Consider the following 24088-nt stretch of genomic DNA (forward strand, 5'->3'; position numbering starts at 1 on the left):
GAGTCAAAAGTTCTTTTCTAGGGAGGAGCAACTGCCCCTCCTTTGCCCCCTCTGGCTACGCCCATGCCCGTGTCCCTGAAATAATTGAGGGATACGAGTCTAAGAATGGAGGGGGGGAGGTCCTGTCTTCAACGGTTTGCAAATCACTGAGTAAAAACGCCATGAATCAGTTTTTATAAAACTGATTCATGGCGTTTATCTGAAAAAGGTGAAAAGAGAAATGCTCCAATAAAACTGTGTTCGCTGAAGTGATCCACCTTCGCTTCAGCAATCATTTCTTGCCTCACGCTTTTATTTTCGACCTTATTCCTAATGAAGTGTCGCGTGCTTAGCCTCTCGTGTTGTTACTATAGTGACTGGGGCAAGGGCCGTAACTGGAACTCCTCGAAAACAAATGCCAACAATTTGTCCATGGCGATAGAGAAACGTGTTCCGCTAGAGCTTCTTGAAGATCGTACTAGTAAGGACAATTATACCGTCAAATTTTGCTTTTTTTTGCAAAACTAAGGCAAGATTTTTATAATGATACTTTAAAATCTTATGATGCTATTCTGGGTTTGTACATTCCTTTTTATGTATTTTTTAAAATTATATCTTGTATTTATTTTCTTGTGTTGTTAGTTCCTGACCTTACAAACCTACTGACTATTTGAGTACATGTATACTAAATGTTTTCCTGTTTCATACTTCAGCAGTTTTTCAGTGCAGACAATGTGTATTTAAGTATTAGTATCCACCTTTAACGACTTTAAGTTAAAAGCCTAAACCTTTAAGATTCTTTTTACAATTTTATTAATTTCACTCAATTTGCTTGTATTTTAAAATTGGTTCATAAATGATTCAACAAAGTGCAATTTTTGACGACGGTCGAAAGAGCATAGTTAGCATCAAAGATTAACTCTTTCATTTTATAGTGTAAGGTATAAATTGTTTTTAATAAACAGTTCTTCATTATTTAAATAGAGACACAAATTTAACAAAACAATGATAATGACCATGGCTGTCTCAGTAAAAAAATCATTTGCCTATTTACCGAAAAAGCTACCTTCATTATGGTACACGAGATGGGAGAGAGAGAATTATGGACAGAAATATTGCTATGATTTTTTCAAGGCGGGGAAATACTCCTTGACGATTTTAAAGAAATGAAATTAATTTTCGAGGAGTAAAATTAAGAAAACAGTGGAATACCACCATTATGGTGGTCTCAAATAGTTATCAATCCTATATATCTAAGGATTAAACAGAAGATGGCTGAGAAATCAGTCATGCGAACTATTCTAAATTTTAATGTCCACAGTTAGATAAAATTTAATATTTTAAAAATTCCAACTGTTTTATTTATTTATTTATTTTTTAATTTTCCAAGATACTAAAAGTAATGCGCATAAAATACCAATAGTGAAAATACTCTCGATACGATTTTTGAGGCGTATTTTCGATTTTCATTGCGTAAAATACGCTTGGAGAGGCGTTAAAAATATGTGTTTGAACACACACACTATGGTATATAATAGTTTTTTTCTACAACATTAAATGAACGTAACATATGTCAATATTTTTAAAACCGCTCAAATATTAACATTTTAATATCTTAATATAATATAAAATGATTGACGTTACGTTCAAACAAAATGTCTCTTTTAGTTCGATATTGTTGAATAGCAAAACTGCTGTGGGCAGGTAAAAGGCGGTAACTGCAAATTTTTCATTTTTTTTGGATTTTTTTTTCATCTACTGTACGTTAGCTTTATTGTAAAAGCTTTCTTATTCGGTTTCCTTTTCTGCAGATACTGCCGTTTACCTGCTCACTGCAGAAAAAGTTATTCTACATCTCCCCTCTACTATTCTTTCGATTCGATATGCTCTCTCTCTCTTCTGACGGTTATTTCAACCGTTTTTCAGATTCTTACGAGTGCAGCTCCGGATAAGCCATGAGAAATTGGAATACATCGAAACTGATTAAAATTGCCACTAAACTCTGAGCATTCAAGACACACATACGTAGTTCAATATGGGTTTGGATTCTTCCAAGGACATCAATCCCAATGCCGCTCGTGGTTACATCTTGGAAAAATTCACCCGCCAGAAGAGTGGCATCAACTGCATGAGCATGGAACCAGAGAAATATCTCTTGGCCACAGGTGGGGAGGATAGGACAATCGTTTTATGGAGGGCGAATGCCACACCAACGCAGTGGAAATCCACCTTGAAGGGCCACACGGACTACGTGAGCTGCCTGACCTTCCACGACAAGTACATACTTTCAGGCTCAGCAGACAGCACCATCAGAAAATGGTGCCTCAGTACTTATGAGTGTCTTTACGCGTACGAAGGGCACAAGGATCGGATTAACAGGATACTGTGTGCTGGAGATTTTCTGTTCTCCTCTTCCACAGATCACACCGCTCGAGTGTGGACTCTGACGACTCATCAGTATGCTGCCAATGAAGACGTTTGCTTGTCCATTCTTGAAGTAAGTCTTTGATGCATTTAATGCGTGCGAAATCGGATTTCAATGCTTTCCTTTTCGAGTACTTTTTCTATCAGAGGAATCATGTTTTTTCGAATTCGGAGTAGAATTAATTTTGTTTCTTTATCCCAAAACGGTGGTACTATATTGTAAAACATGTATCTGCTGCTCAAATGGGATAAATTAGGAGAGATTACCTTAGTCGGTCGCCCTTCTATGCAATGATTTTACTTTTGAGGAAAACTTCTAATTTCCAGGAAATAATAGGTTTCAATTTACTTGTGTTTAAGTTCTTTGAACTTTGAGTTAAAATACGTTTTCTGAAAAAAAAATTCTTTTTCTTTAGCCACGTTCGCTTAAATCACTTTAACTTAATTTTTAACCGATCAATAGTTCTACGTCATGCTAAAAAAGGGGTGACAATATGCATGTTCCTAAGACATGGGTGCCCCCACTTAGAGGGGGGGGGGTGTCTTAAGGGATATTTTTCCATTTTTTGGGGATGGGGATCTTTCCTTTCGGAAAGGGGGGGGGGAGTTTTGCAATACATGGGTGGTGCGCCCTTGCTCTAAGGGGAATGGGCACCCCAGCCTAAGGCGGCCACCTCAAGAAAAAAATGTGTAAACTAAAGCAGTAAAATAATTTTCGGTGCTCTACTGTATTATATTATTTTTTAGCATTACAAATGGTTTTGCTGTTATTAAAAAGAATCCAGAATAAGTGAAGCCATGACAGCTTTTGATCTAAAAAATCTTTATTGTGTTTTTCCCCTACTTAATTTCCTTATAACTAAATTCTTTCTTTTAATTTAACATTATGTTACTCCTGTAGAAGTAAAACTATTTTAGTTATCAAACAATGATTTTCACGTTTCACATCTAATATCAACAGATGGGCCACCTTTCGATCACTATAACACTATTAAGCAGCAAGTTACCGCCCTTAGGTCAAAGTAAATTTAGCTCACCAGCCAAAGTCAGCAGTCGTGGTGCGGTTCAACTCGAAAATTGAATGAACCGAGCTGGAGGCAGATGCCATCTCATTGAAGCATCTGCCTCCAACTCGGTTAATCACTATTTTAGGCAGATGAGTCCATAACAAGGACGAAACTGCAGTCTCTTCTTGGATAACCGGGTTGTCGGTACATTACATATACTGCCGTGTACAGGTAAACGGCAGTATCTGCAGAAATGAGTTTTCGAGATATTTGAAGAAATGAGTGTCGGATTCAATATTAACCATAGAAAAATTTTGGAATTAGACGTGTTTTTTGAGCTTTTTTTTCAGCGGAAATAAAATAAACAAGCTCGTACAATAAAGCTAAGGTACAATAGGTGACAAAAATGCAAAAAAATGGGAAATGAAACATTTGCAGTTATTGCCTTTTACCTGCACACGGCAGTATACTATAACAGTATGCTCCAAAGGTAGCCTACAAGTTATAATTTTTGTATTACAAATATAGTTGAGTTTTATTTTCTAAAAAAAACGAGCTGATGTGTGCATCATATGACTTCCTTTTACTCCAATTTAATGTGATTTTCCCATTATTGGCAATTTTAATGTGATTCAATAGTTTTCTCTCTAAATATCACCACCTGTGGCCAAATTGAAACCAGATTTTAAAAAGAAAAAAAAAATCGCCTAATTTGTCTCCAAGTTGGCGACAAAACTTGGCGACCAAAAGACTAGCGATATATCGCGAAGTGTCGGCCAAATTACAGCACCACTTGAGTATCCATCGAAATTAACAATGATTTCTCCCCAAAAAGGGGCAAAAGACCCTTTTAAAAACACCTGAATGCAACCAAAAGGGGAGGTGCACAACTATACCCCACTAGGAGTCTGCGTACTAAATTTCAACTTTCTAGAACATACCGATCTTGAGAGTTATGCGACATACATACGCACATACGCACATACATACATACGTACATACTACATACGGACGTCACGAGAAAAGTTGTTGTAATTAACTCGGGGAATGTCAAAATGGATATTTCGGGTGTTTATACGTTCTGAGGCACTTATCCGCGTGTGGTCGGGTTGAAAAAAAAAACTCAACATTAATTCGGGGGTGAGCAAAATCGAAATTAAGGCCGAATTTTGAGTGAAAACTTTTTCGCGAATACAATACTTCCTTTTTTGTAAAAGGAAGTAAAAAGTACTCTATACGTGTTACATGTATCTGAAAAATTAAAATTAAAATCTCGAGTATTTTTTTACGTGTACCTACCTTATTTTTATTTTGCTACTCAATATAAGCTTTCTTAAGATAGTATTATTTTCTTTGAAGAAAACCTAAAGGTGTTAAAAGTGGAAAAGGAAAATAAATAAACAGAACTGTAATTTTAATTCCATTTCAAGTAGTAACTAGTATTATTTACTTTGAAGAAAACGTAGTTGTTTTAAATGTAACGGGGGGAAAAGGGGAAAAAAACTGAAATCAAGCAGAACTGTATTCAGTTGTTTTGTTCTTGAAGTAAGAATCATCGGGTATTCTAAATTAAATTTCTTAGCTGGTATTGATTCTTTGAGACTAATTTAAAATAATGGCTTTAAATAAGCAATTTATATCAAACTCAAGTCTGACGAAAACTCCGTAGTATTCTTTTTCAAACTGATGGCATAGCTCCTACCTCCAAACAACTCCATACAGATTTTCAGTATGTGGAGTGTAGTTGGAGTAAAAGTTATGAAGGCTAATCTGAAGTGAAATGCTACCGATTTTTTGCACCAATAAGGTTCTCCCCAGGAAACTATATGATAATTTAACAATGTGAAAAAACTAAATTAATTAACAATCGAAAGAGCATAGTAAAACATTATTCTGGATTCTGGAAGCATAAATTATCTGCCATAGTATCCACTTGAGGTTTTAAGTCTGCCAAAATTTTAAGAAAAGGAGCCGAGTTTCGGTGACCGGTGAGTAGAGTAATGAGGAGCATCTTTCACACACTTTGCAGATGAATGTCCTGCGACATGCAGACGGTGAAATCAAGTAAACCTTTAAATTCTCGACAAGTTTTTAAATTCGGTGCTTTTCTTAAAATTTTGGCAAACTTTGAGATCCTATTTCTCGATAATGGGGACACGAGAGCAAATAGTTTTTGCATCAAAAAATGCCTCAGTACGCTCTTTTGATAGCTACCCATTTCGAGACCCCATTAGAAGACTCTATCACCAGTATACCAGAAAGATCAGTGTGCTTTATATTAACTCACGACTCATTAGCTAGAAGTTAGTTTGATGAAATTACGAATTGAACTTTTAAAGTGAGGTGTAAGAGTATGCGAGCCATTTGGTACTGATTAAAAGAGGGAAGGATGAAATTCTTGGAAATAAAACGTTATTTAGCGTTAGTATAGCACCCTAATATATCTGAAAAATGATTGAATAAAACCATAATAAAATCCGTTTCAATCTATATGTATAAAAATGAATGTTTGTCTGTATGTCATCCATGAACTCAAAAACTACCCGGCAGATTTGGCTGAAACTTTCACCGTTTGTTATTTTTGGTACTGGGAATGTTTATAGACCAGTTCGAAAAAAATCCGATCGATAGTTCCTTTTTTATTCCAATTTAAGTCACAATCCATCGGGTAAATACGAATAAAATTATCGGCTGCAGAAATTAATTCGCGAGAAAGATCTCATTGATAAGAAGTTAGCTGTTGCCATTTTTTTTGAGTTTGAACAAATAAATTCTTTCTTTATTGTTTTATGGCTTTTCATGCAACGGGGGGATTTGAAACTTTTTCTATTTGATATTTTTAGCGAATGATTGATCTTGCAAACTGCGTGAGTACAAAATTTGAGTATAGTCACGGCTTCACTTGATACCTGGACCGATTATTATGAAAATTGCTATATATATATGTATTTTTCCACGGAGAAGGTGCATAATATGCTCATTGAAGTCACTCGCCACCAGGTGGCACTGCAGAGTAGCAACTTCTGCCCCGTTCAACCGATTGTCATGAAAATCAGTATAATGATGTATTTTTTTGTTGGCGTAGCAACGCGCGTCGGGTACAGCTAGTATTTAATATAAAAGTATTTGAAAATTTTGTCTCAAATTAGTAAATGTAACAACTGATCGGGAACAAAATTTTGGACCTGAATATAGAGAATAATTTAAAAATAGTGGGAGTATCATTTACGCGTCAATGAAACTTCCTCTCCGGCAAATATAAAGGGATATAAATGTACTATGGAAGAAGCAATGGCATTATTTCAGGGTGATTTCTAAACAGCTGAATCAATGCCATAAATTTTTAATGCAGCATTCAAAGAGGAATGACAGTTACAACGATAAACTAACCTTTCGATTAATGGCTTACCCTAACATTAAATTTGTACCTCAGGGTCAGGCGAATGCAAGTCAAGTCCGAAAATGGCGATTTGCAAGTAATTACTGCATTCTATGTAGAATCGTATTCCGCATTGAGCCAAAACAACGTAATTCTTTTTTAAAAATGTCCTATAATTATTCACCACAGTTATAAGAGAGCAAGTTCCAATTTTTGAAAAACGCTTTTACGCTCGCCTGCGAAGTAGTGATGATGTGACTTACGTTAGTCTCAGGGCTTAGTTTCGAACTAAAGAAGGGCGGGAGCCCTGGTGTCCTGAAAACTTATTTTCGTACATAAACAGTGTGAATTTCGTTTAAAATGTTAAAATTCATCAAAAATTGAAAAGAAGAACTCAGTTCTTGTGAGCTCCCATGAAAATTAAGCCGTGGTTAGCCTGACTTTTCGAGGTAAAAAAATTATCTATTAAAAAAAAGGTCCTATCACACATACACACACACACAAGTAAAAGAAATAAATAGTACGAATTTTCCAGTAGTTAAATCGTCGGAGAAACAGTTCTGCTTACAACTCAACTCAAAGCATTAGAACAGCTTTCTATCACATTTAATTCAATAGTCACCTTTTCCCCCAGTAGAATGGAAGGTTTTTAGTTCAATTCCTAACAGGTTTAGGTTTTTGGTTTTTGTACAAAGTATTGATCTAAATTTTAGTACTTTGGCAGTATTGGTTGTCTTATAATGATTGGAATAACTCTTTGTTTAAACTCTGTAAACAATACATAACAGTAGGCTCGTTATTTCAGAATTTTCCAGGCGAGAAGGGGGGTATAGTCAATGCATATTAGATCAAAAAAATTCTAAAACAGGCCAACGTATTTGCAAATACATTGATTTCTCAATGTCAGGGGGGCATTTCGATCCATAACATTGAACATAACGGGTCTACTTCGCGGGTGACATATGGCCCGCGTGTCCTAGGTTTGACAAGCTGTAGATCATGACATCTCTGCACAAACTGCATTTAACATAAAAAAATTAACTACTATGTATTTCTTATTTTATTCAAGCTGTAGTTTCTTTGGGACAGAACTTGGTTTTGTTGATACTCGTTTCGTTGCTAAAAATCATTAGTTCACTCTAGTCTATAATAATAGTTTTAAAAACTAAAAAAACACGCTTTAGTAGCGAAATGAACTTAAAAGTTATAAAAATAATCTTTGGATGACAAGTATATAAAGTAATTGACCAAACACTTAATTTTATTGTAATAAAAAAAGCGTGGGGAACTTCTTATCAGTTGTCTTAAATTTCTTCCACTTGTTATCCATGCAAAAATGTAAATAAGCAGCTCCCCCCCCCCCACGCTTTTTTTTTATTACAGTAAAAGTAAGTGTTTTGTCAATTACTTTATATACTTGTCATCCAAAGATTTTTTTTTACTTTTTAGTTCATTTTGCTACTAAAGCGTGTGTTTTTATTTTTTTAAACTATTATTTTATTTTTTACTTTTTAGTTCATTTTGTTACAAAAGCGTGTTTTTTTAGTTTTTTTAAACTATTATTTTTTTACAAATAAGATTTAGATAATAAATATTGCTAACACTTGTAACTTTTAAATGAAATCTTTCTGCGTGTGTTCGATTTTTATAATGGAATGTATCTTAGTATTCGATTGCATTATTTGCATCAGACATTTTGAATGCTTTTTGGTAAATTCATGTGCAAACGTTGACTGACTATTTGTCCAAAGGAAAGTTGGAGTCATAAACATACCCACAAACGTACAAGTTAAGTTATAAAAGCGTGTTAATTAGAATAAACTAATAACTTATCGTTAATAAATTAATTTGATTATAGAATATTGCATTGTCATCGGGTCTGAGGTTACATTCCAAATTTTAAAAGAATCCGATCACAAAAAGTGGGCGAAAATTGAGTTGCAAGATTATAAATTTAACTTCGGTGTAGACGGGATTAGAACGCACGCCCAATGATTCCCGGAGGTGGACGTCAGCGAAGCCCCGCGCCTTAGACCGCTCGACCACGAACGCTCATAAAGCAGTGGAATGTACTAACAGTAATAAGCCACTAGCTCTTAGTCCAAAGGAGAGTTACTCACAAACATACAAGTGAAGCTAATAACAGCGTGTTAAAAAGATTCACTCACGTAAATTCAATTACACAAAAAAAGATTCTCAGAAAAGTCAGACAAAATATTTTTCTTCAAATAAATTTTTGTCGATTCCTTGTCGAAATGGTCAAGTTTGCGGCAATTGATACGTAATTTTATTGTGTTGTTGATTTTTATTATATTTTTATTCTTGTATTGATCCTAGTCTTATTTACGTTTTCAATTATTATTGCCAAGACAGTACAAAAAAAAATCTATTTCAATTTCAGTTTTAGATTGTTTTCTGTATTCGATGATCGAAATTCCAACTCTTTAACTATTGCAGGGTCACAGCAAAGCAGTTTATCCATTGGTCTTCATACCAGATGAAGGAAACCCACTCAATAATAGAACAATATATGATGGAGATATATTTATCACAGGCTCTTCAGACAAGACTACTAGGATTTGGTCTCTAAAAACTAATAAATCCATACACGTAAGTGAAAAGAATTTGATATTTTCAAAGTACAAAAAAATGCGCGCGTAAAAACATCTCAGTTACTTTTAAGTAAATTGTTATAAGCAGATAATATTTTATAGAGTAAAAATATATAAAATTAATTATATTAAATTATAACCCTACTAAATTATAGATGTACATATAGAACATCAGTATCAAAAATAAGTTGAAGTATATAAATTTAAACTTGCTTTTGACACTGAATAATGGCAAGAAATTTTAGATCTAAAATGTAAAAAAACATTTAATATTCTTATTAACTAGAAAGTCGCCCGTCAAGGTGTGGCGGGTGAAAATTGCTTCTACATTTAAATGAAGCAATTGTCTGTTTGTGATATTTTGATAGTTTTAAATTTAACCCCAACTCCAGTGGAAGAAACCAAAACTCCACTAGATAGATTTAAAAGTTGATCACTTTTTCGTTTCTTCACTCTCCTAAAATGACAGTTTTACGAGCAAAACAGTTAAGTAACCGGATCGAGTCCAGCTTTATCACAGTAAAGCCTTTCCCTGCACATTACCAAAAAATATTATCAAATTATCATGCGTTGGCGCGAGTATCATTGTTGATGACGTCAAGAGCGTTACTCTTTCATTGTCTATTATATATATATATATATATATATATATATATATATATATATATATATATATATATATATATTAGGATGTAATGTTATGATTTTTTATGATAGTGTCGGTGATGGTTAAAAAAGAATGAATACAGAGTTAGCACATATGAGAGATCAGGCGTGAAACATTTGTACTCTCAAATTTATTAAAAGAAAACAGAGATCGAAAATCCTAAAAACTTAAGAGCCAGGAAAAAAATTTATGCACCACACATGATTTCGCACTATTTTTCAGAGTTATTTGGTTTTTTAAAAAATTCAAGTGTGCAGGATTTGTGCGTGTATTATTTTAATACAAATTAACTTTTCAATTTAAAAAAGCAGATTTTTAAAATTTAAAGAAAATTAATTAGTTTATTCATATATTTAAATTAAAAAGTGAAGGCAAAAAAATCCTTGCTGTAAATTTTTTCTGAAATTTTAGACAATAAGAAAAAATAATCTAAAACTTTAACTGTAAAAACATCATATTTTTTTCTTTCTGTTTATTTATTACTGATTATATTATATGCAGGGTCCAACAAATCTCGGAAAATTTAAAAGATATCTTGGCGGCTAGTTTTTTAAACGAGGGAATAAAAAATCTATTTTTAACACAATTTTTAATCTGTCAAATTTTGAAGAAAAGTATTATTTACACTTCTAAAATTTTTTCAACTTTTAACATTCCCTTAATGTTTTGTCATGCAACATCTTATTAACGTTTGGTAAACTAATGCTAAATAAAGTTCTTATTTTGACATTTTACTTAGAATTTAAGAATTAAGCCATTTAATCACCAAACAAATACAGAAAGTTACCGCTGTACAAGAAAACAGCATAACGCCAACCTGCATGTAGCTGTAGAATATCTTTCAAACCATCCAAAACTGAACAAGAAAAATCTCTTTTAAGTTTTAGATTATTATTTTCTTCTTTTTTTTATTATTAGTATTTAAAACCTTAGAAGATATTTATGTTCTGAATGTTTCAAAGTAAGATTTTTCTGCTAGTTTCTTAACTTAATTAATTTATTATATTTTTTTTTTAGGGAGTCATACCTTATCTTATACAGAAGAGTTCTTCCTCTGCATTAATTGACGCTGGTTACTCATTTGAAATTATAATTTATTAATCATTACTTAATTGAGGCAGTGAGAAGCAAAGGGATGTAAGTGGCAAAATTAAAAAATTGGAGATAGTCAGTACACATTGTAGGTGAATCTGTCCTCTGTCTTGGGGCAAGAGATAGTACTAGTAGCCCTGGTAGGTGCTGCTGTACAGAATGATTTTAAAAAAAATCAATGAAAGCCTACCTGGGATGTTATCTTTAAACGCGTTTTACTCAAAACTTGAAAATGTCCACTTACATCCCTTTGCATCTCATTGCCTCAATTTATAATTATACTGTCATGCTAAGCACGAAAGTCGAAGCTGCACTTTTTATCAAAATTGAGATATTGTCACGAGATGGTTCTTTTTACAATATATTTTACCAAAAAACAATGTTTTATGGTTGTTTGTGAATGGGAAATATTTTGAAAATTTTTCTGAAAAAGTGGAATCTGAATCTAACATATGGAGGAGTAAAACTTTAAATAGCAGTTTCTCATTTTGAGCTCAGATGCAGATCAGTAGCGTAACTAGGGGTTTGCAGGAGTGGCTCTCGCCAGGGGCGCATCAGCCAGGGGGGGGCGGCATTTCGACTGAATTTTTTAAAAAAAAATAAGAGTTTTTTTTTTTTGTCATAGAATCTGAAAAATGCTTTAAAAAAAAAAAAAAAACCTTGCAAAAAAAAAAAAAAGAGCTAGAGAAGGTGTATATATATACAGTGGCTCCCAAAAGTGTTCGTACACCTACGACTTTCAATGAAATTAACCATTATCCATGGGTTAGAATTGATATTTCGGAATAATTATTTTATTATAAGATCTATGATCTATTTTTAACAAAACTACATGAAAATTTTTAATAAAACATTAAAACATAATTTAAAAAAAAAAACAAAAACCAGAAATTGCCGAAAATTTTATCTCACAAAAGTCTTCGTACACTTTGAAAAAATGTCAAAAAATCGGTAAATAATCTAACTTTTTACAAAGTTATTATTGAGTAGAATATCATGCAGTATCAACAACAGCTTTTAAACGTTTGGGAATAGATTTCATTGTTTTTTTTTTTTCTTTCTTTCTTTTTTTCTTTTTTTTTTTTTTTTTTTTTTTGCAATTTCTGAGTAAATGTTCAGCCGCTCTTCGAGTCTTACTGTTTCTAGTTCGCTTTTCGTTTCAGTGGTGTATTTTCGTAATCTAGCCGCCAGATATCTCCAAATATGTTCCATTAATTTGAAATCTGGCGATTGAGGGGATATTTCTAAGTTTAAGGACAATTTTTGAGGCACCAAACGCAAACGTGTACTTCTTATCGTTATATTGATAAAAAAAAAAGTTGTTTCCGATGACCAAATTTTCGGCTAATTGTTTAAAATTGTTTTTTAAAATATTTAAATGAACAGCATGATTCATTATTTCTACTAAAAGTTTTAAATTTCTAAGTCCTCATGCAGTTATGTACCCCCACACACGAACACTTTCACCGTCCTGATTAACTGATCAAACTAAGTTCTTAAGATTAAATTCCTCATTTTTTCTTCTATTGACAGATATACAACAATTTAAGCCAAAATATTGAATTTATTTTCATCTATAAGTAAGACATTGCTCCAAAACGTTTTGAGCTTATTTATCATTGATTTTACGATGGATAGCGTAAGCTTACTGTTTTTTGCACAAACAAGAAAATTTCTGCGTGAAGAGGTCATCTTTAATCCAGCTAATCCGAGAACTTGGGGAGCAATTTTAGGTGAAAATTAAATATAAAATGTTTCATTCAATTCTGCAGAAACTTTTTCAGCACTCAAATGTGTATTTTTCATAATTTTTTTTAACTGTAAACCTCCGATCACGTTTTGTTAAGTTTGCCTGTTGACCTTTTCTTAATTTGTTTTCGATCCAATTCTTGTCTTTAAATCATTTTATCAAGCACTTCACTATAGGATGGTATAAATTAATTAATTTAGAGACATTTTAAACCAATTTATGTCTACTGTGATGAGAAAAAATCAAATTTCAAATCGTGTTTGTTGTTTTCTACGCATACCTGCCATTTAAAAATAATAAGCAGAATATTAGGGAATAAATAAACAAAAAAATAAAGGCAAATGACTTTACAGTGTCATTACAATGCAAAAACAATAAAAAAAGCACATATGATAATTTTAATCATGAACTTATTCGAAAATATTTCAGTGTACGATGACTTTTGTGGCGTATTTTTTCTCTGTCTCTTTGTTTTTTGACAAATTTCAAAAATAAAATATGGCAATATTTTGAAAAAAAACTGCTGGATTTTATTCAGAATGGCATAGGAATGATGTGAAAAAAAATTGGACTTCATATTCGAATTCAGTTATGAGTTATTTTGGTTTTACTACAAAATTTCAAGGTGTACGAACACTTTTGGGAGCCACTGTATATACATAACATCTACTGAGATGGAACATTGGGCATCATTGAAAACAATTCTAAAAAAGAAAATAAGAAAAAAATTACAATGCTTCCTCCTATTTGTCAAATTAATTAATCGGAAAAAAATGGAGGTCACAATGACCTCCGGTGACTTTCCATGTGTGCGATCCTGGGGGGGGGGCGTAATTTCTTTAGTAGTTCGCCAGGGGCGCTAGACCCCATAGTTACGCTACTGCTGCAGATACGACTTTTGTGCTTAGCACGGCAGTATGGATTAATACGCAGATTTAAAAATAGGGTTGTTTCCTTCTGTCAAAAGCTTTTAGTCACTACAATTGATAGAAAAAGCAAAAAAAAAAAAAAAACCATGGAGTCAGAAAAAAAACTTTTATTTTTTCTCAACAGTTATTTTTTATTTAATTTTTTTAAATGTCCGATTTTGGAAATAAGCCGTGGTCTTTAGGACTTCACACGTGATGTACTTTGGCGCGCTGCTCCATTGCCTCGCTAAATGTTTACGCTTTGTTGTCAACCACGTTGCAAGGTTATAATAATTTGCGCCGTGTGCTAATGGCATCAGTGAATGGCATTTCATCACTTGCGACGTCATGTGCAGAAGCGTAAAAAATGGATTTCAATCTGCCCACCGATTAAAATAATTGTTAAAAATTATAAAACTTTGTCAAATTATTTAAAAAACGGTTAAATTCGATGTTATTAAGTATGCTCTTTCAGAAAAAAAAAATACTTTTAAAATTTTGGAACCAACCCAATTTGTGAATATTGTTTCTTAATATTTTTTGAAAACGTGATATGCAAATTTAAAATGATGAATTGGGTGAAACTTATCTCTGAGTGAGTCGCTTTTCACTGCAGGTACTGAAAATTCATGCGGCCACAGTGAACACCTTGGCTACTGACCCCGAGGGGAAACTTCTCTTCAGTGGCGGAGGGGACGGGCTCATTTGCTGCTGGAACATCTCAACAGGGGAATGCATCAGGCGGATGAAGGGACACGACGGACCAGTACTGAGTATGATTGTAAGGACTTATTTATTTACAAATAGTGGTACCCGCACGGCTTTGCCCGTAGCTGAAAATTAAATGGTCATTCGGTTCGCCTGTCTATTTACAAATACTGGAAGACTAATTTCTCTCCAATTTGCTAAAATTCATTGGCTCGACAATGTTACGGCTCCACGTTATGATAATTTCGTAATTTAACTATTCCACGTTGGGATAATTTGCCCGGTAAAGTTTTCTTAAAATTGGAATAGAAAAAAGAACAATATCGAATTTTCGAAAAATCGCTTCCAGGTGCCTCATGCTACAAACTATGTGTCTCATTTCATGAAAATCGGCCGAACTGTCTAGGCGCTATGCGCATCACAGAGATCCAGACATCTAGATAGACAGACAGAGATCCAGACAGACTTTCAGCTCTATTATTAGTACAGATAAAGATGCTTGGAAAAGCCTTATAATGATATCTTATGTAGGGGAATGTGAGGCAAAGTGAAATGGTGAAATATTTACCCTGCTTTTAGCGCCACCTATGTAGTAATATTTTAACTATGTCGTAACGCATGTAGTGTATTCCAGTCAACAAACAAAATTACATCTGAAAATCAAAGAATATAATTATACAAGCAATTTTCGAAAATTGATACTGATGTTGTAATATTTTGTTGTAAGCCAAAAATTATATTTGGTATTATTAAATGTTGAAGTTCTTGTTATTAACATTTGAAATATTAATTGAGACCTACTAATAATCAGTGATGTATTTATTTGTTTAATGTTGATATTATTTTTATTGTTTAAACGAATTTACCCTTTGGAGGAGAATTTTTATTACAGTGGAGCAACGTTGAAGGTGACATTTCCTTGGCAGCTTTTTCAAATTTAATTGCACGTCGCATTCTCTGAAATTTGTATTTCGTAACACTCAACATTGTGCCGGCCGATTGTTCATTCATTTTCAAGCAATTTTTTAAAACTCGCTCAGGTCGATTACAAAAATAGTCTGTTTTGTTGAAACAAACGAACTCAAAATAAAGTTTGCACGTAGACGCTGCACACTATACTGACACCCGCGTATTCAAAATTATTGTAAAGAAATCATGTAAATGTATGAAAAGATGTCCTAATAGAACTTTTTAGTGAGAAACCTTAAGGATCCAATGCTCCTTCGAATCACTTCTGAATAAAATTAACGGTTGAATGCAACGCCAAAAAAAAAATACTCACCAAAAAAACAAGCACTGCTCCTCCGGTCTCGAGAAAAGATAGTGTGAGAAGTTGGATTAAAAAACGTGGGCGCACTGATGCCTGTAAACCTATTGACCATGCCATGACACTGCGTTTACTTTACCGACAGATGTATAAAGCAATATTACGTAATTTTAGTAAGTGTCTTGAGATTTCTCTCGCATTTAATAAATATGGATTAGAATCTCATATCCTTTATTCGGAAAACTTAAAAATAATTTTTTTTTTTTAAACGTTTTGAAAACAATATGTGAGCATATTCATAGAATGTTGGATTAGTTTTGTAGTTTTCGTCTCCTAATTATTGTGTGTACCACATCTTCTATTCAATAGCATTCCACTTCAAGATTTCTTAAAATTGCAGCTAGGTCATACTTTTCTCCCGAACTCATTATATTCCAATTTAATGTGAAAAAATGGTTTAAAATTGATCGTTCTACGCAAAGAAGCTACCGTATTGCTTCGACTTTTCTTCCTTTTGTGAGAAATATTTGCTGATTGGTCACATCACGTCTGTTTAAGATTACGCATTATTAGGGACGGATACAAGGGAGGGACGATGGGGGCGATCGCCCCTCCCTTGAAGGATTCTCCACCGGTAATTTTTTGAAAATGAAGTTCAAAAACGCAAAATTTAGACGAGTTTCATTGTTGTTTGGAGAAGGGAGGTTTGAGTTTGGGACCTTATCAGGGAACTGTTTCGGAATTAAAATCCAAAGCCTTTGTGATCAATATTTTGAAATCAGTATACAATTGTAGGAAGTAAGTAATAAAAATCAATCACCCCTCCCTTGAGTAGTATCTGGATCCGTCCTTGCGCATATTTTGGAACACAGAAAATAAAAACATCAAATTGATGGAATATTCCAAAACAAGTATATCAACATACGTGAATCATTTTAATAACTTTCATGATGCTAAAAGCACCTATTTTAGTTCGTTGGCAAGAATACCTACCGATCGTGGTAATTAAGAATTGTTCACTGTATCACTAAAATGTCCCCAGGGGGTGAAAGTGATCTACGGGACTGGCTATTAATGGGAAGGTTTCTCAATCCTTCAGAAAGATTGAGGAAAGGTGCTGAATTTAAGCGGGAAACTTTCCCGTTTTTGGCAGATCCGTTACCTGCCGAAATTAGGTATATTAGTTCCCTATTATTTTTCAGGAATGTTTCAAAACATTTTTTTACCGTGTAAAGGACCTATGAACATGTCTCTACTATGCCGGTAATTATATCAGCAAAGTTCAAGTCTTTTACAACATTTTTCAGGAATTCAAAGAAGATTTATATCTATAAAAACGGCTTTTTCTAAAAATTGAAGAGATTCAAGGATGGTCGAGATATAATGTACAGAGTTTTATTCTTTCCTCGTGGTGCCCGCACGGCTTTGCCCGTAGTAGAAAATTTAAAAGTCATTTGGTTCGCCTGTATATTTACAAATAATGGATGATGAATTTCTTGCCAATTTGCTATGTTCATTTGCTTGCCTATGTTATGGTTTACGTTATGATAATTTGGTAATTTACTCGTCCACGCTGTGATAATTTACTCGGTAAAATGTTCTTAAAATTGGAATAGAAAAAGAACGAAATCGAATTTTCGAAAAATCACTTCGAGACGATCACCCCCATGCTACAAACTAACTTAATGCCATATTTCCAGAAAATCGGCCGAACGGTCTCGGTGCAATGCGCGTCACAGAGATCCTGACTGACTGACAGAGAGAGATTCAGACAGAGAGACTTCCAGCTTTATTATTGGTAAAGAAAAAAAGATCTAGAAGAGTGACTTCGCAATGCTTTACCACTAACATACTTATGCTTTCTGTTTCAGTGCCATAATAAAATGCTGTACTCCTGCAGTACAGATCAGACTGCTCGAGCTTGGATTATGGATTTTGGTGAATGCATAAAAATATATCGAGAACACACACACAGCGTTACGTGCATCAAATACTTCGATGGATACGGTAAGTTGCATTGCCATGTTTTTTTTTTTTTTTTTTTTTTTTTTTTTTTTTTTTTTTTTTTGTAAGGTTAAATTTATTTTTTCTGTAAAAAAGATAGGGGAATATGGGGAAAAGTGAAATATCGGGGCAAAGTGAAACGGTGAAATATTTACTCTGCGTTAAGCGCCACCTATCTGGTAATATTTTAACAATGTAGTCGCACGTGTAGTCTATTCCAGTCAGTAAAAAAATACCGCCGGCTATTAAAGAATATGATAATACAGGCAACTTAAAAAAATTGATACTCTTATTGTAATAATTGTTGAAAGTCAAAAATTATTTTTTAATTATAGAATAACAAAGTTCTTGTTATTAACAGTCTAAGTATTAATTGAGATTTTCTAATATGCAGTAAAATAATTATTTAGTTAATATTAAGCTTATTTGTATTTTATATATTTGCTTAAGTAGTCGAGTACATGCAGGGCAAAGTGGATGGGGCAAAGTGAAATAGTTTATTTCGTTTACTCATTCAATCATTTACTAAAACACTTACGCATTCATTTATTAATTCATTCATTCCTTTACATTCATTCCTTTAGTAATTCATTTATTTATTCATTAATTCCTTATTCATTCACTCTTTTCCTCACTCATTTATTTTTTGTCATACATTATTTAATTCATTTATTAAATTATTCGTTTATTGTTCCATTTTCTTTTCATTTATTCATTCGGAATTTTATTTACTGACTAGCATTCCCGTACCCGGCATTGCTCGGGTAATGGAATTAGCAGGGGTTATTAGTGCTTGGTGCACCTAGTTTCGAAAATCCCCAATTATAATTACTTATTACCTATAACTTTTTCTAATTTGGGGTGGATCCCGGGGACCCTGGACTCCTTATATATATATGCCCTTGTACTTAACTGATCTTTAACTGTTATTAACGATCCTTTTAAAGTATTGATTTTCTTTGCAAACACAGGTCATCCACATTTTATTGTTATACCTATGTTTAAGCTAGAACTTCTTTGTATACAACATTTTTAGTTTTTTTTCTGGTGCTAAAATTATTAAAATGCTTGATGAACTGGCTTTGGAGCAAGTTACTTAACATTGGTCGTGTGAAAAAAAGTCTTCTCTTAAATCGATCCCTGCTACTTTTAATGTCTGTCCTTGTGACTTATTAATGGTTATTGCAAAGCAAACTTTAACAGGAAACTGCACTCTTCTTAATTCAAAAGGATAGTCCGCCTGTGATGATGTTCTTAAAAACTTCGTTTCTAGTTTTGAAAAAATAAAAGCAAAAGACAGAAACATTATGATTTGACTTGAGAAAAGCCTCGAAGAATCACGTGAGAAACAAAAACAATATCAAATTTATAGTTCGCTATATATCGACCAAAAGTTGAGATGAAGTACTGAATAATGATTTGAATGGAGGAAAGCCTTCGAAAATAAGGGATTTGAATTTCAATGACAGGTTTTTAATTTCGCAGAAATTAAGGGGTTTTAATTAATTTCTCCCGAACTAATTGAGATTTCGAAAAATCCTTTCTTAGTGGTTACTTTTGTAATCATGCGGACATGCCTGCCAAATTTCAAGTCTGAAGCTTCAGCGGTTTCGGCTGTGCGTTGATATATATATATATGTATATATATACTAGCATTCCTGTACCCGGCATTGCTCGGGTAATGGAATTAGAAGAGGTTAACAGTGCTTGGTGCACCTAGTTTCGAAAATCCCCTATAATAATTACTTATTACCTATAACTTTTTCTAATTTGGGGAGGATCCCGGGGCCCCTGGACTCCTTATATATATGCCCTTGTCCTTAACCGATCTTTAACTGTTACTAACGATCCTTTTAAAGTATTGATTATCTTTGCAAACACAGGCCATCCACATTTTATTGTTATACCTATGTTTAAGCAAGAACTTCTTTGTATACAACATTTTTAGTTTTTTTTTTCTGGTGCTAAAATTATTAAGCTGCTTGATGAACTGACTTTGGAGCAAGCTACATAACATTGGCCGTGTGAAAAAAAGTCTTCTCTTAAATCGATCCCTGCTACTTTTAATGTCTGTCCTTGTGACTTATTAATGGTTATTGCAAAGCAAACTTCAACAGGAAACTGCACTCTTCTAAATTCAAAAGGATAGTCCGCCTGTGATGATGTTCTTAAAAACTTTGTTTCTAGTTTTGAAAAAAACGAAAGCAAAAGACAGAAACATTATGATTTGACTTGAGAAAAGCCTCGAAGAATCACGTGAGAAACAAAAACAATATCAAATTTATAGTTCGCTGCGACCAAAAGTTGAGATGAAGTACTGAATAAGGATTTGAATGGAGGAAAGCCTTCGAAAATAAGGGATTTGAATTTCAATGACAGGTTTTAATTTCGCAGAAATTAAGGGGTTTTAATTAATTGCTCCCGAACTAATTGAGATTTCGAAAAATCCTTTCTTAGTGGTTACTTTCGTAATCATGCGGACATGTCTGCCAAATTTCAAGTCTGAAGCTTCAGCGGTTTCGGCTGTGCGTTGATATATATATATATATATATATGTTATCTCAGGACATTGATTTTTATATATTAAGATTCTTTGATCAAAGATCAAAAATACTTTTTACAATTAAACAGAAAATGTTTTACAAGAAAAAATTTCATTTTTCACTTTGCCCCGTGAAAAAAAAAAAGAGAAAAACTTCCACTATTTTTTGAAAACTCAAAATTACTACCAAAAATTTAAAAAAAAAGGTTTCAATGAAAGTTTAATTATAAAGTACAATTTTCTTTCTTTTTGTACTGTAATTTTCAAAACAATATTCAATTTGTTCATTTCGAAAAAGCTCAGTCATCTTAGTCATTTTACTTTGCCCCACATTTCCTACATTTTTTTTTCTGGTTCAAATCTTGGAACTCAATTTTCACCAACTTCCTGTAATCGGATTCTTTCAAAATTTGGAATGCGACCTTAGACCCGATGACAATGAAATTTCTTTAATCAAATTAATTAATTAACTATTAGTCATTAGTTTATTCCAATTTTAACCAACAGTTTTGCATAAGCCCTCTAATATGAGGACGAAAAAATGCTCGCACAGATTAGAATTAAATATCCATAGAAACCCCGGATTTTTCTGCTTGAGATAAAATTTGTTTCAATGTTCCAATGTCATTATAAAGTGAATTATAATTGTTTATAACAAATTTCATGTTAAAATTTAGGTCAGCCTTCATCTGGAATTTCATTATTGATTACGGTCATCGTTGAACAATGTTTATGAATCTCAAATGTGTTTAGAGCAATATAAATATTAGAATGTGTTACCGTCCTATGGTAAAAAAAAAAAAAAAAAAAAAAAAAAAAAAAAAACTCTATTTAATAAAATGTAACTGAAATAAAAATTTTCTTAGTTGACCCAAGTCGGAATTGAGTTTTTTTTTTATTTTTTACTTCTTCATATTTTCAAACAGGCATTTACAACTATTCCAATTCAATATTTTAGCCAGCAAAGTATAATTTTTATCATAATTTGTTAAAATACCCGATTTCTTAACTTAAATAAGAAATTCTAACTACTGCATTTCTCTAAACATGCTTCTTCACCACTGAACTTTTTTTCTGGATAAAACTCTGGTAAAAAACTAAGTTTATGGTTCAAAAAATCAGTAATCCAACGTTATAAAGCACAGAAATTGCATTGCAATTTTTGTGCTTTATAACGTTGGATTACTGATTTTTTGAATTTTCAGCACAAAGGTATTTATTCGTTATTAAGTTCATGGTGTTAGAGGTCGCGTATATATTTTAATTTGTATGTTGCAAATTTCGCTTCCACCCTTACCAACATTTCTTTTTAAGCACTACACCGCACGCTGCTGGAATGAAGCACCTAGAATCAAAGGGTTGTAATTACCAAAATTAAAGATGTGGAGTTTACTAATACAGATGGTAGAAGAAACTGGCATCTGGGGGGGGGGGGGGTTCCAGACTAGAAGTGGTAACATTGAAAGGCATGATTTCGGAAAGCTTTTCAACATAAGTCTACATAGTCTGCCCACGGATGATATGGAATTGGCAAACATCCAGTTAAGACGAGTCTATCCTGATCAGGGAGAAAATATAAATTTGATGCTCGTTCTGCGTCAATTTAATGTGACTCTGCATAATTCAATGGCTAACACATATCTGTAGAAGCTGACATCCCTGAAAACTAATAGATGCGTCTGTTTCCGCCTCTAAATCGGATGTTTGCGTTTGCTGCATTGGTGATCAGACTGTATGGTCTGAACTTTGCAAGCGTTTTGCTCAAAACTTTTTCAAAAACCCATATACGTTCCTTTGCCTCCTCCTTAGACTCAAATATGAAGGATATATTGATACTTAATTTGATATTTTTAAAAATTGGTATTTATTTTGAATTCTTCTTACTTTTTCAGTATTTACCGGATGCTCAGATTTCTATTGTAGAATGTTCAAAGCCAAAACGGGAGAATTGAAAAGAGTTTTCAAAGGACATACCAAAGCTGTTGTACAGATCGAGGTAATGCGTTGAGATATTGTTAAAATGGCTGAATTTTGAGCAAACGATTTCTGAGTGAGACTCAGTAAAAGTAGAACTAATTTCGCTCCACCGATGATCACTCAATACTTAAGTTACTTTTATCAACATTAAATTTAAGCTGTGTGTGTGTGTGTGTGTGTGTGTGCGTGCGTGCGTATGTGTGTTTTTTTTTCTTCAATCAAGTTGAATTCTTTACATTCAAAGTTTAAAAAATGAGAATTAATTAATGCTATAATTACAAAACTGCAGTACAACAAAACTATATATGCAGGTCCTACTCACATGTATTACGAAGCTGCCAGATGATTTGTCCGAACTATAGTACTTATTACTCAGGGCAAAATTGACACGGGAGCTCACAGGAGCTCTGGAATGCAGTTTTAGTACAGCATTCCAGGGAATTTTTAGAAATTATTGTTAGGGCACTAGCAGCGTCATAATCTGCTATAGACAGTAAAAACTAAATCTCATGGATATTAAACTCCTGATTACTGTTGAAACTGCTGGTTGCATAGGGCACTTTTAGCGTGAAACATTGTAGCACATGCGGCACACCCTTAAAATGGCCCCTTACAGAGGGTGCAGCTGGTGCTACAGCGTTTCTATCACCCCAAAAGGTGCCATTTGCAACCCGCAGTTTTAACAGTGCCCACTATTGTATCAGTTCCAAAATCGATGAGTAGTCATTTTCTTTCCTTAGAGAAATTTTAACAGAACATGAGTGAAAGTGAGCTTCTGTCTATCACCTAGAAGTTTTCTCTGTTGTGAATACTTAGTCTAATTTCAAATGAAAATATTTCATTTCGCTATTAAATTTGTTTGGGCCAAAAGGGCGTATGCAGTTTAGTTTCCTTCCAAAAAAGGTCAAGATGGTTTTTTTTCTTATTTTATTTCTAAATAGCTATTCCGTCACGACTTTTTTAACCGAGTCTTCTTATCATACAGATTACTAGGAAAAATTATGTTTTCCTTAAATACATTAGTTAATGTTACCTAACGAAGGCTCGATTTTTCACGAATGCAAAACACCCTTGGCACCATTTGAAAACAAGCTCTTTAATTGTTAAAAACATGGATCAAGTTGGAGAGACATGATCCTAATGTCGTGAACGGCGCTTATCCTTCTAACTTCGTAAATGTCTTTTTGTTTTCTATAGGTTGTCCATGGCAAAATGTACTCGATCTCAGTGGATGGGACCCTCCGGGTTTGGGACACCACGGGAATCCTGGAGGAAGAAGAATCGGAAACAGAGATCGCGTGACTTAAATTTCAATGAATCTGATGTAAAATCATGTATTTATCCATCCTGTATTAATAAATACGAGTTCTTTGAGGATCTGAGAATTTTATTTCGTACGATTTTATATGTTGAGAACGGCGTATTTTTTCTGAGAAAGATCTGATTGTATAAACGACACTGGAGACTCTGTGACTGAATGACACAGAGTAGGAGGGAGAAGGAAACTTAAAAACAATAATAGTGTAATAATAATAACTAGTGTTCGCCCAGTGGTCGAAATTCGACCATATTCATAAATGAATATTTGAGAAAACTTGTATGAATTTAACTATTTCTAACATTTTTATTTCTACTCTTACTCATGTTTGCTGCATATCTGGAAGCATACAATTTTTATATGTACACAAAATAACAAACAGTAATAATTTATTTCAATTTTGCTTTTTGTATGTTAATCTCAAAATAAATAGATGAAAGGGGATAATTCGGTA

The 24088-nt window shown here is 33.4% G+C and overlaps 2 protein-coding genes across 2 annotated transcripts in view; one reads left to right on the forward strand and one right to left on the reverse strand.

The window, feature by feature from the left end:
* The window catches only part of LOC129224472 (acidic phospholipase A2-like), a 106487-nt gene extending 90647 nt beyond the window's left edge, over window positions 1–15840 (reverse strand). Inside the window, exon 1 of the mRNA XM_054858925.1 lies at window positions 15809–15840. The gene's annotated coding sequence lies outside the window, so the exon portion shown is untranslated. The remainder of the gene's footprint in view (window positions 1–15808) is intronic.
* Window positions 1932–23647, forward strand: LOC129224471 (WD repeat-containing protein 86-like). The gene is made up of 6 exons (XM_054858924.1): window positions 1932–2476; window positions 9247–9399; window positions 14435–14599; window positions 17665–17800; window positions 22232–22335; window positions 23514–23647. Exons 1-6 carry the CDS (start codon window positions 2015–2017, stop codon window positions 23616–23618), a joined length of 1125 nt encoding a protein of 374 aa, XP_054714899.1. The 5' UTR covers window positions 1932–2014; the 3' UTR covers window positions 23619–23647.
* The last annotated feature ends 441 nt before the right edge of the window (window positions 23648–24088 follow it).

Source organism: Uloborus diversus, chromosome 6, assembly GCF_026930045.1.
Source record: "Uloborus diversus isolate 005 chromosome 6, Udiv.v.3.1, whole genome shotgun sequence".
Lineage (NCBI taxonomy): Eukaryota > Metazoa > Arthropoda > Arachnida > Araneae > Uloboridae > Uloborus > Uloborus diversus.

Excerpts from the sequence above, each read along its gene's own strand:
- LOC129224471 (XM_054858924.1), top strand. The coding sequence starts at position 2,015 with ATGGGTTTGGATTCTTCCAAGGACATCAATCCCAATGCCGCTCGTGGT. Across the intron at positions 2,477-9,246 it reads TTTGCTTGTCCATTCTTGAA|GGTCACAGCAAAGCAGTTTA; the intron begins GTAAGTCTTTGA and ends TAACTATTGCAG. Across the intron at positions 9,400-14,434 it reads AAACTAATAAATCCATACAC|GTACTGAAAATTCATGCGGC; the intron begins GTAAGTGAAAAG and ends TTTTCACTGCAG.